At 39.8% G+C, this 15911-nt stretch overlaps 1 protein-coding gene across 2 annotated transcripts in view; it reads left to right on the forward strand.

Moving 5' to 3' along the window:
- WDFY4 (WDFY family member 4) overlaps window positions 1-15911 on the forward strand; it is an 856906-nt gene that overhangs the window by 442161 nt on the left and 398834 nt on the right. For both annotated transcript variants that reach the window (XM_086921796.1, XM_086921797.1), the window contains 4 exons: window positions 1795-1985; window positions 3115-3267; window positions 10939-11012; window positions 15025-15192. In XM_086921796.1, the coding sequence (XP_086777922.1) occupies window positions 1795-1985; window positions 3115-3267; window positions 10939-11012; window positions 15025-15192 (586 nt within the window). The remainder of the gene's footprint in view (window positions 1-1794; window positions 1986-3114; window positions 3268-10938; window positions 11013-15024; window positions 15193-15911) is intronic.

Below are 15911 nucleotides of genomic sequence, written 5' to 3' on the forward strand. Positions count from 1 at the left end.
CTTGAAAGATTTTGTAATTAAGTTTTAGAACAGTCTGATTGAATTGCCTCAGGGCACTGTAGTCAGATGTCAGAGTCCAATTGGAATATTAATCCATAAACCCTGCACCAGGCAGGATTTACAGAAATGATGACTATGTCAAACAAGACCAAGAATATTGTCAAGTGTGAAAAGAGGAAAGATTATTAACCCCCCTAAAGAAAATTCCCTTTCGAAGGCCTAGAAAATGATCAATACACTTTGAAGTTCTGGCAATAAATCATCCAATCCATCCTCTTAAATGTATGCAATGTAATCACTGATATTATCAACCTAAACGTTTAGTAATGTTCCAAATGAACTTAACCTGAAATGTAACAAACTGAACATGGCTGACCTTTCACCCTCCCATGTGACTGCCAAATCTATGATTTCACAGTTATCACCAATTTCCAGTCTATGATTAAGGAAGTTAATAAGTGTAGGTGTCCAATGAAGATCTTCAAGGAAAGTCAGCTTCTTCCTGTTTGTACCCCTCTTCTAACTTCAGCAGACACCCATTTCTTATAGTCATCAGTGGCCTCCCCTCATCTGGAGTAAGCTTTTATGTGCCCACTATAACAAAGCCATACGCTGAGCCAGGAAACATGTCAACTGTATTCTTATGTAGAATCAGCTCTGCTGGCCAAGCCCCTAAACCAAATAGCAAGAACTCAGTTTCAGGGTCAGACCTCTATTGAAAATCAATCTCATCCGTCAACAAACATTTATGGATGATTGTCGCCTGATGGCATCAGATGAAACCCTTATTTTACAAAGCCCAGTGCCAGACTTCAGTGCTGTCAACCATGTAATACTACATCATAAATTGGCAGCAACACTGTGGAATGCCCTTCATTTCCCTTCAAATTACATTTTTATGTTCACTTAAATCACTATCTAAAACTCATCTGTTCTGACAGACATATTTCAGCTTTCAATAAAACTTTATCTTTTCTCTTCTTAAATCAATGAAAATCTCATCAGCACAAGAGTTCTTTATACTGTAAGTGCACACTGCAAATAATTACCATGACATGACTTAACATACAAATATTAAAAGGCGAGCTGTGTTGTACAGAAAAAAGTTGGTACATCGGAGGGTTATTCCACATATTTCACCAACTGACAAGAGCCAGTTGAGGAGCAAGGTATGGTCCACCTTCCAGACTCTGAGTAGGGTGAAGGTGCAAGGCTTGCCATAAACCAGTGAAGAGAGCTTTTCTTCTATGATGTTCACTAGTGTGATCTTGGTGTCTTGTCATGTATAGAACTCAGATTAGAAGACATTATATAATCGATTCTGTTCTCAATGAACGAATGAGAGTTTGCCGATGCTTTGAGAAGTTTGCCACTCAAAGGAGTCCATAGACTGGTCTATAGTTGGCTAAGTACTCTGGGTCAGCATTCAGCCTCTTCAGCCATAAGATAATCAAAATATGCTTGAGTTGCTGTGGGACATCTTACTTTGAGGAAGAACTGATTAGATTTGTAATGAGATTAACATAGCTTGTTCCTTCAATGGTTTGTTTCTAATCAACTTTGTTGCCCTAATTTCATATGGACCTAGTGGAAGGGAAGATCTACATTCCTGTATCATCAACAATCTTACATTTGTTTTCTATTGGTGGCCCTTCTAACATCGCGACATATTCATCACTCTTCAAGCCGCTACATCAACCCCTTTGCAAACCCACACTCTCTAATTACTCGTTGCCTCATTCATTCGGAATCTAACCCCCTGCCAACTGTTCACCTCCAATCCTTCTCTTCTAGGGTTACGTGTCTTCCATTCCGAACCTGCTGCCATCACCTTGAACTACATTGGTGGCCCTGCCATGCTGCTGGGTCTTGTTGCTATGACAAGTGATGACCATGCGCTGTATGCGGCAGTCAAGGTTCTTCTGTCTGTTCTGAGTAGCAGTGCCATGAGTAGGCAGCTGATGAATCATATGGCTGGGTATCAGGTAAGTCTGTATTTTGTGGTGTGTCTCTGGCCATTTTACAATACTCCCTATCCTTTGTATCACCACATTGCCTCTTCTGCCAGTGTTCATGTCCAAGTGTGTATTATGACCTTGCTCTTGACATTTTCATTGTACTGCAATTACATTTACATTGCACTTCATATCCCTCAGGAGGCACCAAAGTGCATGTACGGAGAAGCAGCATGCTATCCTGTAGGGATGCTTGGATAAAAGAGTGAGGGTCTCTTGTATAAAATGTTTTTATATTGTGTGCAATGACCAGCCTTGTGCGATTATTGTGTTTTTGTTGCTATGTATTTGTGTGTAGTCAAACAGAAGGAGTGAGATGTAGAAAGCTGAAGCTTGATGGCATTAGTGTATTAATGGAAGAAGGTGTGTGAATGCATTGTGGCTTATGTGAAAAATCTCCTAGGGCATGATTTAGAGTTTGGTGGATGGGTTACTCCTTCAACATATTTCAGTATCAGGCATATCAAGTACGCTGTGTGAGTTGCAAACTGCAATCATGCACTGTCGCTGTACAGACTTTGTTGTTGCTGTCTTCCTGTGGAGAGAAAATAGTTTCTGGATCCACGGTGTAAATGACAATGTATAGGATCCTGTGCTGTTCAACAGACTAGGGAATTTTGTTCATACTCTGGGGAAATAGGACCATGGCGAGGCACCACTTAGCTGATGTACTGTAAGGCTACCATCTTCCATGGATATGGCCATGATCTGTTTTGTCTAGAGAGTCTACATTTAAACAGGTTACATATAGCAAAGCCACATGTAATAGTTAGTATTTCACCCTACAGATGCAGGGATGATAATGCTGCAGCATAGATTTCAGTCTATGGACGCAGAGCTGATGGTCAGTAGATGCACAGGTGATAGGGATACACTTGCCATTGAGGTTAATGACACCAAATCACTAGTGGTACAGTGAGGGTATCAGGGCAAGGTTTTAGAGACAGTGGCTTCAGAGCAATTACAGACTACTTGTTCACTGGTGGTGGTAGCAGTGGTACAGTGTTTCAAGCTACAGATGCAATAGCGATAGCCTCTCAATCAAGATTAGTACCTGCTGAGTTCCTAGTAATAGTATCTGACATTCTTTCCGTTTTAGGTCTTGTCCTTCCTGTTAAAGAAGAAATCCAGACTACTGAACCTTCGGATTTTGCAGCTGTTGTTCTCCATCACTGGAACAGCAAACCTCAACTTTGGCCCTCCAACTATTGAAAGTCCAAGTGCCTTCCAGGCCCTTCTATGTGACTTTGAGGTAATGGAATCAAAATCATGCCTGCTGCTTGTGTTTCCTTCCTTTCTTCTGCAAACTCAATATGAATATTTTGTCCAAGGATAAGTGCTCTGAGGCTAACTTTATAGCCTATTGTGTGGCCAGCATAGGTACTGAACCAGCAGAGTCCTTACACGTAGCTCACATTTAGCTGCCTGGGTCAATTGAGACCACCTTAAACCCCTCTCATACAAGACATACTACTAGTAAGCAAAAACACGGCCAAATAATATCATAGAAAGTAAATCAACAACAAAATATTGATAAGATGAGTACTTATATGTTGATTTAGGTATAGTGTTATCTCCATGATATTCTCGTAGTTAATATTCTAGTTACTATACTTTTGTAGAATGATATTGAGGATTCAATATTTTGGTAGTGTACTGTGTTTTACATCCGTTTCCTCCGCAGAACCTTAAAGTCAGAAGAGACTTAAACCTCTCAAAAGTTCTTACTTTTACTGCAGTCACTGGAAAGGACTCATGCTGACTGCAGTAGGCAATCACTGATCAGAATTTCCGTTGTTATAGACTGGAAGCATAAATTTGCTTAAGTTGATTGATTAATTTGAGGGAAGGAGTTCCTAGGTGAGTGGTGCTTATCATCTGTTTCCAATAGGTTTCTTATCTGTCATTTGCTGGATATGGAACTGATGCCCTGTCAAGTGAGTTGAAGATTAGTCTTTCTACATTATCTATTAATCTCTTTAGCCTTTATGAAGATCTACCCTACCTCCTTGTCTATTTACCAAGCAGTAGAAGCCAGTATATCGAGCAATTACAGGTCTCCAAAATGATATTCAGATAAACAACTACACATCAGCATATGGTATAGTACTCTGTGTTATGTGAAAAGGGTTTGCATAAAGCTCTACATGTTACATGGTGTGAGAAGTCCCTAGATGAGTTAGATTCTCTGTATGTTGTGAAAAGATTCTGCAATGAGTTCTGCCCTGTTGTTATTAGTAATGAACAACTTCTTACACTAGACAGCATTTGCAACTACTAGGTATGAAGAAGTGCTGCCACTATGTTTTTATAGTGTTCAGGTTCTCAACCTGTTCCCCTTAGAGACTAGTCTTACCACTCATGGCATTTATAATTCATGTAGGAATATGTTGTTTTTCCTATATTATGCGTTGAATGGAGCAGTTTAAACCCACTTAAGCGAATGTGTATCATTTAATTTTAGATGGGATTTTTAGCTTTGTAGCCTTTCATAGGTTGTCGAGTGCATTGATTGGTAAGCAAAGGCCTCTTCTCTTTTTAACTTTGAGTGCACAGTATAAAAGGTGTGTTAAAGGTGATGGATTTGTAACACGTGCCACAAAATATCTTTGAATTATGTTTATTTACGTAAAATTGGAAAAGCTTTTAATCTGTGATGAGAGTTTTTTTTGGCTGCTGTGACAGAATGTGGTACCCTGCCTTCATATGTGTGGTGGACAGGAATGCTTTAGAATAGCCAGTTGTCACATTTTGCTGTAGTCCTGTTGGTCCTTAACCTTTTCACTTTTGCAAACCCTAGTGAATCACAACTGGAATCCAAGAACCCCAAGCCATTGCTACGAATTGTACCTCAACAGTAATACACAAAAATGCACAAGTATTCATTGTATGAACTCAGCACATCTCCCTTCCTCTCCAACTGCAATCTGAGAGTAACTACACACCGCATAAGTAGCAGGTTGTCTTCACAAATCAATAGGTAAATATGTTGCATCAGAACGCGCCGCATAAGTGGTAGAACAGAAGTAGTAACTGGATTGACTGGATAGGGCACCAATTGAGCTTGGTATAGACTAAGCTGGAGACCACCAGGGTCTTAGTGTCAAAAGGTGACAAAGGCAGTGATTGGATAAAAGCTACCTGAACAGGTGCTCATTATACCAACGTTTGTGCTGGATTTCTAGAAAATCACCAGCAATTCAAAACTGATTTTAATCAGCAGCAATCAGGTTCTGATAAAAAAATGTAAATGCACATTATTCTTTTTCATTTTCATTAATACATATTTTAAATACATTGGGTAGGCAACACAGCAGACTTTAAGTAAGTATTATTGTTAAAACTATTATCCTCGTAGGATGAACTATCTTTATACAGTTATTTAGCTCAATATGTTTATGATCATTGATTGAAAATAATGGTCAGAGTTCAAATGGATACATGAGCCCTCTGAATAGGCTCCACAGACCAGGGGTCAATGGACCACAAGTTAAATACCGCTGCTATACTAGTTTCCCTAACTATATACCAATCCACCCCAATCCACCCCATGAGGTCCCTTAATTTCTGGAATTTATTCCAACTGCTCCCTAATTAAGGAACACATACACTTTCAACTCTAACCTTTTATGAGAGACTTGCCTTCTAACATTCAATGTATTAAAGTCACTCTCGCTAAATTTCAAAAAGGTAAAATGGCGACTTAATAGCATCCTTGCTAAAATGGAGGTAGTAATCCTTTACATGTCAATAAAGTAAATTTGATGGGCTTCAGGTATTTAAGCATGCTAATTGCATGCATCTTACATAACCAAGAACACCATGATTTTGGAACTGGTGGGCTTTATTCTCCATAACAACTTCCCCATCAATCAGACAATACGTTTACAAGTGCAAAACTACTCTGTCTCTACCTCATTAAGGAGACGAGTAGTAAAACAATGGAGGACAACTTCTCTGAATGCAACTCAATGTAAAATACTGGGCTAGATGCAAGAATGATGTCTTAATGATAGGGCAGGGCAGCACTGACAAATAGCAAAAGGATATCAGTCAGATAAACCATAACAACTATAGCATCACACTCATACCACTTCTCTAGAAACCAGGTGCAATGACTTAGGGTCTGATTTAGAGACTGATTTAGAGATGACAGAGTACCTGTTCACCAAACTCTAGATCAGGCACTTCATTATCTTCACTAAAGCCAGCTCACATCACTTGAAACTACACAGGAAAAAAAACTCCACCAATGGCATACTATATGGACAGAGTTGTCACCCAATATATATCATCGTCAATTTAATCAAGACGGAAATGTTGCATATTAGAAGAAACTGTAGTGAAGATAAAGTTATTGATCTAGAAGCAGTGGAGCAATTCAGAAAAAGAGGCTACACAGCAGACTGTATCTAGAAAGCCATGACAGAAAGCAAACAAAGTGATATATAAATTTACCACCAGAATTTAAAGACAAACACTCTAATGCAAACAAAATTCAATTTACCACAAGCTCCAATGAAGGCCAGCAACTTATCTGTAACATAATGAGAAAACCTTTGCATCTTATTTCTAGTAACCCTTCAACTAAGATATCATATTTTCGGCCCAATATTTCTCGAACCTTTCGGCTTTTTCAAGTGCCTATATTTACAAATTTGTGTAGGACAAAAAACCTGAGTTCACATAGAGAGGAAGCTTCACCTACAGAAGCAACAACAGAATAATATGCAGCAGTTTTATGTGATATACATGCCACCTAGCATACATAGGCAGCACAATATAGTCACTGAACATAAGAATACTGGAGTACCACAGAAATGGGCACAAAAATGATTGAAACTTCAGTTAAAGGACCCTTTCTATACACACCACGAATACCTCAAGGAATTCTAATTCTTTGTAAAAGATCTGATTCTCAAGAAGTGTTGTGTGAGAGATTGAGATTTAACGCTGTGCCAAAGGGAGAGTATTGCATTCTTAAATGCGACAAAGTTAAAATAGAACTCAAACAAGCACAATCAAATTATTAGCTAGTATAATGAACCATCTCCTTCGATCCCCATTACAGGCACATTCTTTGATCAACCTAGCCATTTCCTCTAAGAATGGAGCCTCTCTCTTGAGATGCCTTACTGAGCACTAACTTCTGAACCCACATGTCTTTCCCTGCAGTGGCATCTCGCACAGGTAAAAGCTATGGGGCGGTAAGGTGGGCGGGGGTGGGGTGGGATGGGGGAGTAGTTGAGTTCCACATGCGACGGGAAAGGTGAAAGTAAGTAAATCAATAAATAAAATCCTTTACCTTGCGCCCACCGCATCACCCACTCGGCGATGCAGCGAGTGCAAGGTAAGTGGTTTAATTTATTTATTTACTTTAATCTTTCCCGTCGTATGTTCAAATCCACTATGCCCCACCCTGCCACCATCCCGCCTCACCGCCCCACAGCGTTACCTGTGCAAACCGCCACTGCTTCCCTTACCAAGCCTGGCCTTCAAAACTCTGAGGCTCCCAATGATCTATTGGTTAGTGACTCCTGATCTCCTGGAAATACCTTGCTCATTCCCAGATAATTTTATTTTAACGAAACCATTCTCCTGTGATTAAATTAATTTGCAGCGAAGGAGTACCAACTAATAATTTTGCTAAGAGAGGTGTCCTCTCTGTAAGTTTTCACTTTCTGCCAGAACCGAATGATAAACAATCTCAATGCATACTGTGTGTAACCTTGTTCTTATTATCTCCCATTCTATATATTACTGTGTCCAATCACTGGAAGATGTACTGTCTATCTCTGGTGTCTCCAACCATTCAATCACGAGCTACCAGTAGCTCCCAGACACCTTCAGAGTAGCTCACAGCCTTTGAGGTAATTTTTTAATCAGCACAAGGTCATATTTAGCTTTTAAAGTTGAGGGAAGGCTGTGCCTATTTTACATTATTATCATGAGGCTACAGATAGCAGGGCCTGATAATGAGCAGTGCACAGCCAGATTTATGACCCAGGCTGGGGCACTGATGTGAACAACTGAAGCATTGAGGTATTTAACTCTTAAATAAAAGTCCTTGTTGACTCGGTATTGGAGCTGTGAACAAAATCATGTTTCTGAATGCTTTTAAACGGGAGAATATTAAAATGGAAAGTTACCTTAATGATTAAATTAACTCTTCATTTTAATTTCCTCCAATTTCAAAGTGTTGCATTTACAAACAGCAGGCATCTTGCTTCCAGTGGCAAGTAGACACTATGCCATAAGCATAGCTGAAAAATACAGACATTTTTTAAATGAGAGAAAATTAAAGTGCAGAAAAAAATGTTCAATAATATGAACATTTTTGCAGAACATGTTTCTGCACTTTAAATTTCTCCCATTTAAAAAAAAAACGATTGCATGTTTATGTTATACATGTAAAGGTGCAACATATGGCAAAAAGTACGCTCTGTGCTGCAAGTACATGCAACACAAAGACCACACTCTCGCTATCGCACATGGCAACCCTGTCATAGTGCCCCTGGTCAAAGTATTTTGTTCTAACCATAGTCTCTGGCTCTATGGGCATTAGGCTTAAAGTCAATAAAGCGGGATGCGGGGGTGTCTAGTAACAATCTGTGAGTTTTGTCTTCAGTAGCACACAATGGTTTCCACTGATCAGAAGTAGCTCTCACAATACAGAAAGGTTGGGGACCCCTGGTCTATCTTCACCGAATGTTGCAGTCTGTTGTTCAGTGCACATCATTCTCAGCACCAAAAGACACAGTATTTCTGTTCTATATTGGAGAAATGACAATTTTCTTACATTACATTTTATGGTTCCACAGCAAATTTTGTTTACTTACCAACATTATTCATGTTTATGTGCAGTCATGACCAAGCCCTCTCAGGGCTGGCATTTATGTAGTTGATAATGTATTTATTACATCAAACCACCTTCATCCCTGACATCTCTAGACTAAGTGACCCCACTTAAATGCTGACATTATTCTGTATTCAGCATCCATAAGTGTAGGACCAAAGAGTTCCCTACTCATACACTGCACATATGAAATAATAGCCTATTTCATATACGGCTGCCATATGACTACCCCGAACGACTCTATTGCCACATGGCTGTTACTATTTAACACTAGTTTAATTGACTGCCTTACCGAGAACACAATCCAACAGCCAAATCAATTATCTGGAACCACGTATGCAAAGTCCAAACCATTCAAAACATCTTCATCTTGACTTAAAAGAAGCTTATCTCTACATACATCAGTTATGACATCACCCTGGAGTTAAGATGCTGGTTCCATTCGGTGCATACTTTTCTCATATTCCCCTTACTAACTAACTATCAACTCCCCATTCGGGACATTTCTAGATGCTATTTCACTATCTACACCAAAGCACTGTACACCCAAAGACAGCATTCTGATGTACTGTAGATAAATAGCCAATCAACTAATTCCTTAGACTTCGCAGACATACTAAGTATCTTCTCACTATGTAATATCTCTAATTAAGTTTAAATGTAATTAATTTACAAAATTACCAATTCTTTATACACTCACCAGTTCTCTAACATTATTATGCAGCGTCATGCCTGCTGTGCACCAATATGTGTATTGACTAGATTTTTTTTTATTCTGTTTCATTTTTTAAAGGTGTAATCTTACTGTAATGCTTGGCTTGCAAGCTTCTAAACATTTCCAACCCATGTATCCACAACCTTAGAAACACCCAGATGGATTATCCTTAGGGGGTGAACCACAGCTGATGCTGTTGCATTGCATCATACGCTGAATCGATTGATGCTCCACTATGCCTAATGTTGAAACAAAGAACTTTAGATTCTCTTTATAATTTTTTTTGAAGAAATAAAAACGAAAACTAAAAACAAATGTTATGTACATTGATGTTTCTTTATTCATGGCCAGGCCAAATGAGCTAATTGATTCATACCACTTACTATACTTGCTAAATAATTTATTTGTGAACTACATTGTGCTAGGTACCCTGAAAATTTTAAACTTAGCAAAACTAGGGTAAGGGCAAACCCAGTTGATTACTCCTAGCACCCTTTATGCTGAGCTTCTTTGGATACCTGTAGGTACAAATGAAGTGGTCCCCCTCAATGAACCCTTATTACTTATCAAACATCTAAAATGACACCTGATTTAAGTGTGACACATGGATGTTGTACTGCCTTTTTATTATGAGAGAAGAGTCTGGATAATTTCGATTACGAAAGGAGGATCTGGATGCTGAATCCTGGTTCCACATTCTGTCTAACGGGTGAAGTACCTGGATTGATTTTCAAACTTTGTGTTGGACTGCGGGTCTCATCATTGTTTAACATTTTTTATTAGGAAGGAGGTGGATCGAGTTCCGCAGAGACTACAGGACCGATTCACAAAGGTAAAGTTAGACAAAAGTCTAGTTGTACGTCTTTTGATATTCAACAAGGGCATTTACTACTCGTAAATGCATTGTTAAATACCGAAAATCAAACTTTGACTTTCAGTATTCACAGTAGTAAATGGCCTTTGTAAATTATAAAAGTCGCAAAGTTTTGTCTAACTTCACCTTTGTGAATTGGGCCCTACATGTTTCAAGCTCTGTATAATGTTAGAATGTTCTGTGTGGAGTCCGGGACCTTGTATCATCTAAGGAGCAACTGAATGGGGATTCCTCTGGTAAAGAGAGGGAAAGGTCTGGCTAACGCCCCATGTTCCGTTTATCATGAGAAGTCTCTGGATTGGATTCTAACTGTTCATTGTGAAGGCAGTGGTGTTCAAAATGAGTGTCAATAGTTTGCCTTATAAAAGAATGACCTGGATGGAGTTCCACATCCTGCAGATATACTTACCATGCTAATTCATGTATTTAGTAAGGTTTCAGATTCTGGTTGCATTATATTTATTACTGTTTGTTTCAGCTTTGGCTGAATGCTCCAGACAACCTGGACCTTGCTGTCTTCTCACATCTGCTGGATGTTCTTAGATCTTCAAGGTAAGAGTACAAACAATCCGGGTGCATCTTTAGCCTGGTAAAAAAAAAGATAATAAATACACCATCATGAGAGGGCATAGACACTTGCATGGTGAATCTAAGCTATGTCTTTGACTTATTGTGACTACCTGTGATGGTCCAGGCAAAGATGAGGTAGGTGATCTATAATCAAAATATCTTATTTCCAAAGTATGTGCATAATACCCAAACCCATCTTCCATTACAAAGCGAGGGTCCGCGTCATATGCAGAATGCCTCATTCACATATAATACTTCTTGAAGGAGATCTTTCCCTGTCTGCACTTTACCTAAACAGAAAGTCAAGTAATACTTATGTGCCCCAATGTCAAAAGTATCCTTTTGGTTAATTGGCTGCAAATTTTATCACTGTCATTAATTCAGGTTATGAACATAAGACATCTAGTGGTTACCTTTGACTCTGTATTGACCTCCCTTCCTGAGAAAAATGCAGTTGTTAAACTCATCCACTTGAAGCTTGATATGTTTTGGAAAGTGTCCCAAGTCCTCACTAAAACACCAGATTTGAGTATACAATGTTTGTTTTTATGGCTAGTTCAGACCAGAGCAGCCTACTGTGCTAGTGCCAAAAATACAAAGAGTACTTCTACCTTACTCCGGAAATCCAGGAGTATTAGGAGTCTAAGTCACACCTACTCACAGCAATTTTTTTGTGAATTGGGCCCGTTTCCTTTCGGGTAGGAGGGTCCAAGCGAGAGGAAAACACAAAGCTGAGGCGAGGCGTCATGCAAGGAACACCACCTTTGAACTGTCCCGGGAACTTGCCGGACCATCCTAGCCAAAAGGACATGGACTGCTTCACAGCCATGTACATAGTGGAGTACCCATATGGCTGAAGACAGGTATTAGTATACCACCTATCAGACGAGACGGTGCACCCTCCCTTCTACAATTTATGGGGCATTGTTCACATTTACAGGCTACCGTTATGTCAAGACCACTACACATTTCTACATTTTTAATGCAGAGTGACTTACCTTTTGGTCCTGAAGAATGTCCCTGAACACTGGTGGGGTCGCTGATAGGCAGAAACATGTTGACCTAAATTGGGGGTATATTTGTTGATAACTACTAGTCCTCTTCTTTTTAATCCTGTCCTAAGAGACCGCATAATAAAGACATTTGGTCTCCTAGATACAGTTTATTTATTTTTTTGCACTCTGCCCCTCACCATCCTTATCTTTGGTCCCTTCCTCAAAACCCCTCAGCTCTTTTTCTATTCCAGAAACGTTGTAGCCCACACCAGGGACCATGTGGCCCTAGTGTGAGGAGCGAACCCTATAATGGAGTATGTCCCCCTTGGGTCACCCTTGGGTGAGTGAGGGTTCTCGTTCTAAGAAAGGTCTCTCCCCCTGCAAATAGGGCACATAACTCTTTGGCCTCAACCGAAGTGAGAATAATAACTCAAAATGGAATCACAATCTCATGGATGCCATCTACAGTGGTAATGATTACGTCTGGTTGTATTTCTCAATAGTCATCCGGAAGGTGCAAAATAGATACAAAAGCAGTCTAAAGTTGTATGTATGGCAAATGGGTAGCCCAGCGTCACCATGTAGGGTACCCGAAGTTATCATTTCATAATATTTTGGTGCCATTGTTAAATCTGTTTCTGAGAGAACACTATCTGAGTCAGTCTGGTACTGAGAGGATGATGTGGTTTACCATCTATAGCCTGTGTGTGGTGCTTTTCAATCCGACTTTTACTGCTGTCACCTTATTCATAATAAATCAGGTGTTTTAAACGACACACACCTACGATGTAGCAATCCAAATTTTTGATTTCTGTAACTCTAAAAAAAATGCAAAGGAACTAGCGGCCACATGTATCAAAGTTACCGTTTGCCAATTCTTAATTGCGAAAACTAAGGAATCGCAATTAAGAATTCGCAAACGGCTATGCATTAAGAAATCGCAATTTTTTTTGCTTTCTCTTAATTTTCCTTAATTGCGATTCACAATTTGCGAATCGCAATTAAGGAATCCCTTTCCATTGATTCCTACGGCCTAGAGGCCCATAGGAATGAATGTGAAGGCATTCTCATTTTGCGATTCGCAATTAAGGAATCGCAAAATGAGAATGCAATTTCAAGGGTGCAGGGGGGGTCCAAAGGACCCCCCCCCTGCACTCCTGAAATGTACCTTTAAGTACTTTTTTCACACACACATGCCCCAAGGGCATGTTTGTGTGTAAAATGAAACTTTCAAAAATGCACTTTTGTGCATTTTTGAAAGATTTTGCAAATTACCATGAAGGTTAACTTCATGGTAATTTACCACTTCCTATTTACGATTTCGCAATTTTAAAAAAATCATGCATTGCATTTAAGAAATTGCAAAATTGCGATTTCTTAAATGCAATCGCAATTTAAGAAATCGCAAATAAATTGCGATTTCTTAAATTGCGAAAAAAGCAAAAACCTTAATGCATCCCAAAAAAGGCATTTTCATTCGCAAACGGCCGAATTTTGCGATTCGCACCGTTTGCGAATGCAAAAGCCCTTGATGCATGTGCCCCTAAATCCCAATGCTCTCTGCGGTTCAGAAGTATTAAAAATAAAGTCCATGTCAACTGGGAGATAGTAGACAATAACTATGTCTAGGCCTGGCAGATGTGAACAGCAGAAAAGCTATACCAATGGGGTCTTTTTGGATGGGAGATGCAGAAGCATACCGAGGAAGAAGGGCACTGTAGCCAGAATTCCCAGGATGACGGGAAGTCTCCATCTGATGAGGTGATACGCTTAAGATGGCAGTGTTCTGGTAGTCAGGCTAGTGGAATGCTGGGCCGACCTGTAGGAAAGCAGGCTCGTTGGTTGAAAGTTGACTGGGACAGCTGTATGACAACTGGTGGTGATTACCTATAGACTGGCAGTAAAGGGAGGGCTGGCACCAAGGACACAGAAGGAGGAACCAGGAATAAAGAGAATGGAGAGACCAGGCAGGAACATAGAGCAATTGGTGAATCACTAACGAGGAACAGAGCTTCTGGCTGAAGACTACAAATGTGAAGCTGGGATGATGTTTGTTAGGGATATATGTCTGTTGTGTGTCCATTAAGAAAAAAAGAACAACATGCACAGGTGTCAGATGCTCCATTACTGTGCATGCTTAGAGACCCTTGATACTGGTTTGCTCCATAGTTTGTTCAAGACAGTACGTGTGAAGAAGAGACACTACTCTCTTGTACGTTTAAAGTGGAGATGAAGGACATAGTGGCTCCCTTACTGGGTCCGACGTTAGCAATGTGGTTGGAGAAACTCTCCTTTGGCCTGCCTGGAAAACAGGGAGGGATCAGGAGCACAGAATGAGCAATGAAGATGTGCTACAAGAAGGATCTTGGACATCTTAATGCAGTGGACAGTTCCCATCTGCCCTCACTCTCTCTAAACCCGTACTGCCCATTGGCGATGCCTTCATTAGTTCCCTGATTCCACCGGCCCACTTTCATTGGAAGGTCTTTGTTTCAACCTTCATCAGAACGTCTGGATGCTTTTCGTTAGACTCATTTTCATGACTTAAGCAGAATTAAGGAATCCTACAGGATGTTATCTTATCAAGAGAAGTGTCACTGCCATGAGCTATTCTGCCACATAAAATGTAATTTTAAAGCTTTTCCACATTCCTGAGACAAAGATGGCTTTTGCTCGGATACTTAATGGTTATTACCTTGGTTGTGAAACTATAAGATCAGTATGCATTGTCGACACCAGGATTTTCACATGTCTGGCTCAAAGATTTCAGCAGAGGTAAAACAGGATGAACCCTCTCATTAGGGTAAGGTTACAAAAGGGTTGATTCTGTTTGGTAATCAAACTAGTTTACTGACCTGTTACAGATTCATAGATTTTTTTTTACAGCTCCGCACTTCTGTGTGTTCATTTTACATATATTAAAGGTGGACACATGTTTCATGTAAGCTAGGAATCTGTGATGTAAGCCCTCGGGCTCCTAATCTGTATTTTCGTTGCAGCACGACTGGTGGCGGTGATAATGCGGAAGCTGCACATCAAATGGACATGGTGCCCAAACTTACCTTCCTGTTGAATGAGCCCAGTATTACCAAGCCCAAAGTCACCATCATATGCACAATCCTCACCCACTTATTGAAGGGATATTTCAACACGAAGGATATCTTAAGGTAATGTATGTGTCTGCATTTAACTTGAAGGCTTTCCTGATTGGATAGTATTTTTTTGTAGTAATACTGCCCAAGGAAATACATATACCACAGGGCTTGTTTTTTCCCTGGCGTGTTATTATCCCCATTCCAATATTCTGAATGATTCCTCCTTTCTGAGCTGTGTAACTTGGATATCTTGTGGGTTTCCTTGTACACACCTTGCACAGTTTCACCTGGCAATTTTGTGTGGAAAAACTCATGGTTTTGTGTTGTAATTTCATACAAGTTGTAATCCTAATTCAGTTGCAAACTGCTATTTGCACCTGGGATGCGATTACCTTTCCTATAAGATGGATGTGAATAGAGCGTGAGGTTTGGCCAGCTTCCCAAATATTTTTGTAACACGTTTATGCAATTACGGTTGTAAATGTTACCCTTTTTTGTATCTTAAACCTTGATTGTTTTTCATAGTGTGTGAGATAGAGTCAATTTAAATGATTACAATTCTGTGACCATACATTGTAATGTAATGTAACTGTCATTTATAAAGCGATCTCTTACTCAGAGGAATGTCCTAACGCTATGGATTTAGGATGGCAGAAAAAAACATGTGTGTGTCAGATAACCATACATTTAGGGTCTACATGGAACATGGGTGTTCTTTGAAGGTGAGGCCTGTGCATGCAAGTTATTTAACCTTGTCCGAGGGCTGAAGGTACTCAGGGTTCATATGGTGC

Source organism: Lissotriton vulgaris, chromosome 5, assembly GCF_964263255.1.
Source record: "Lissotriton vulgaris chromosome 5, aLisVul1.2, whole genome shotgun sequence".
NCBI lineage: Eukaryota > Metazoa > Chordata > Amphibia > Caudata > Salamandridae > Lissotriton > Lissotriton vulgaris.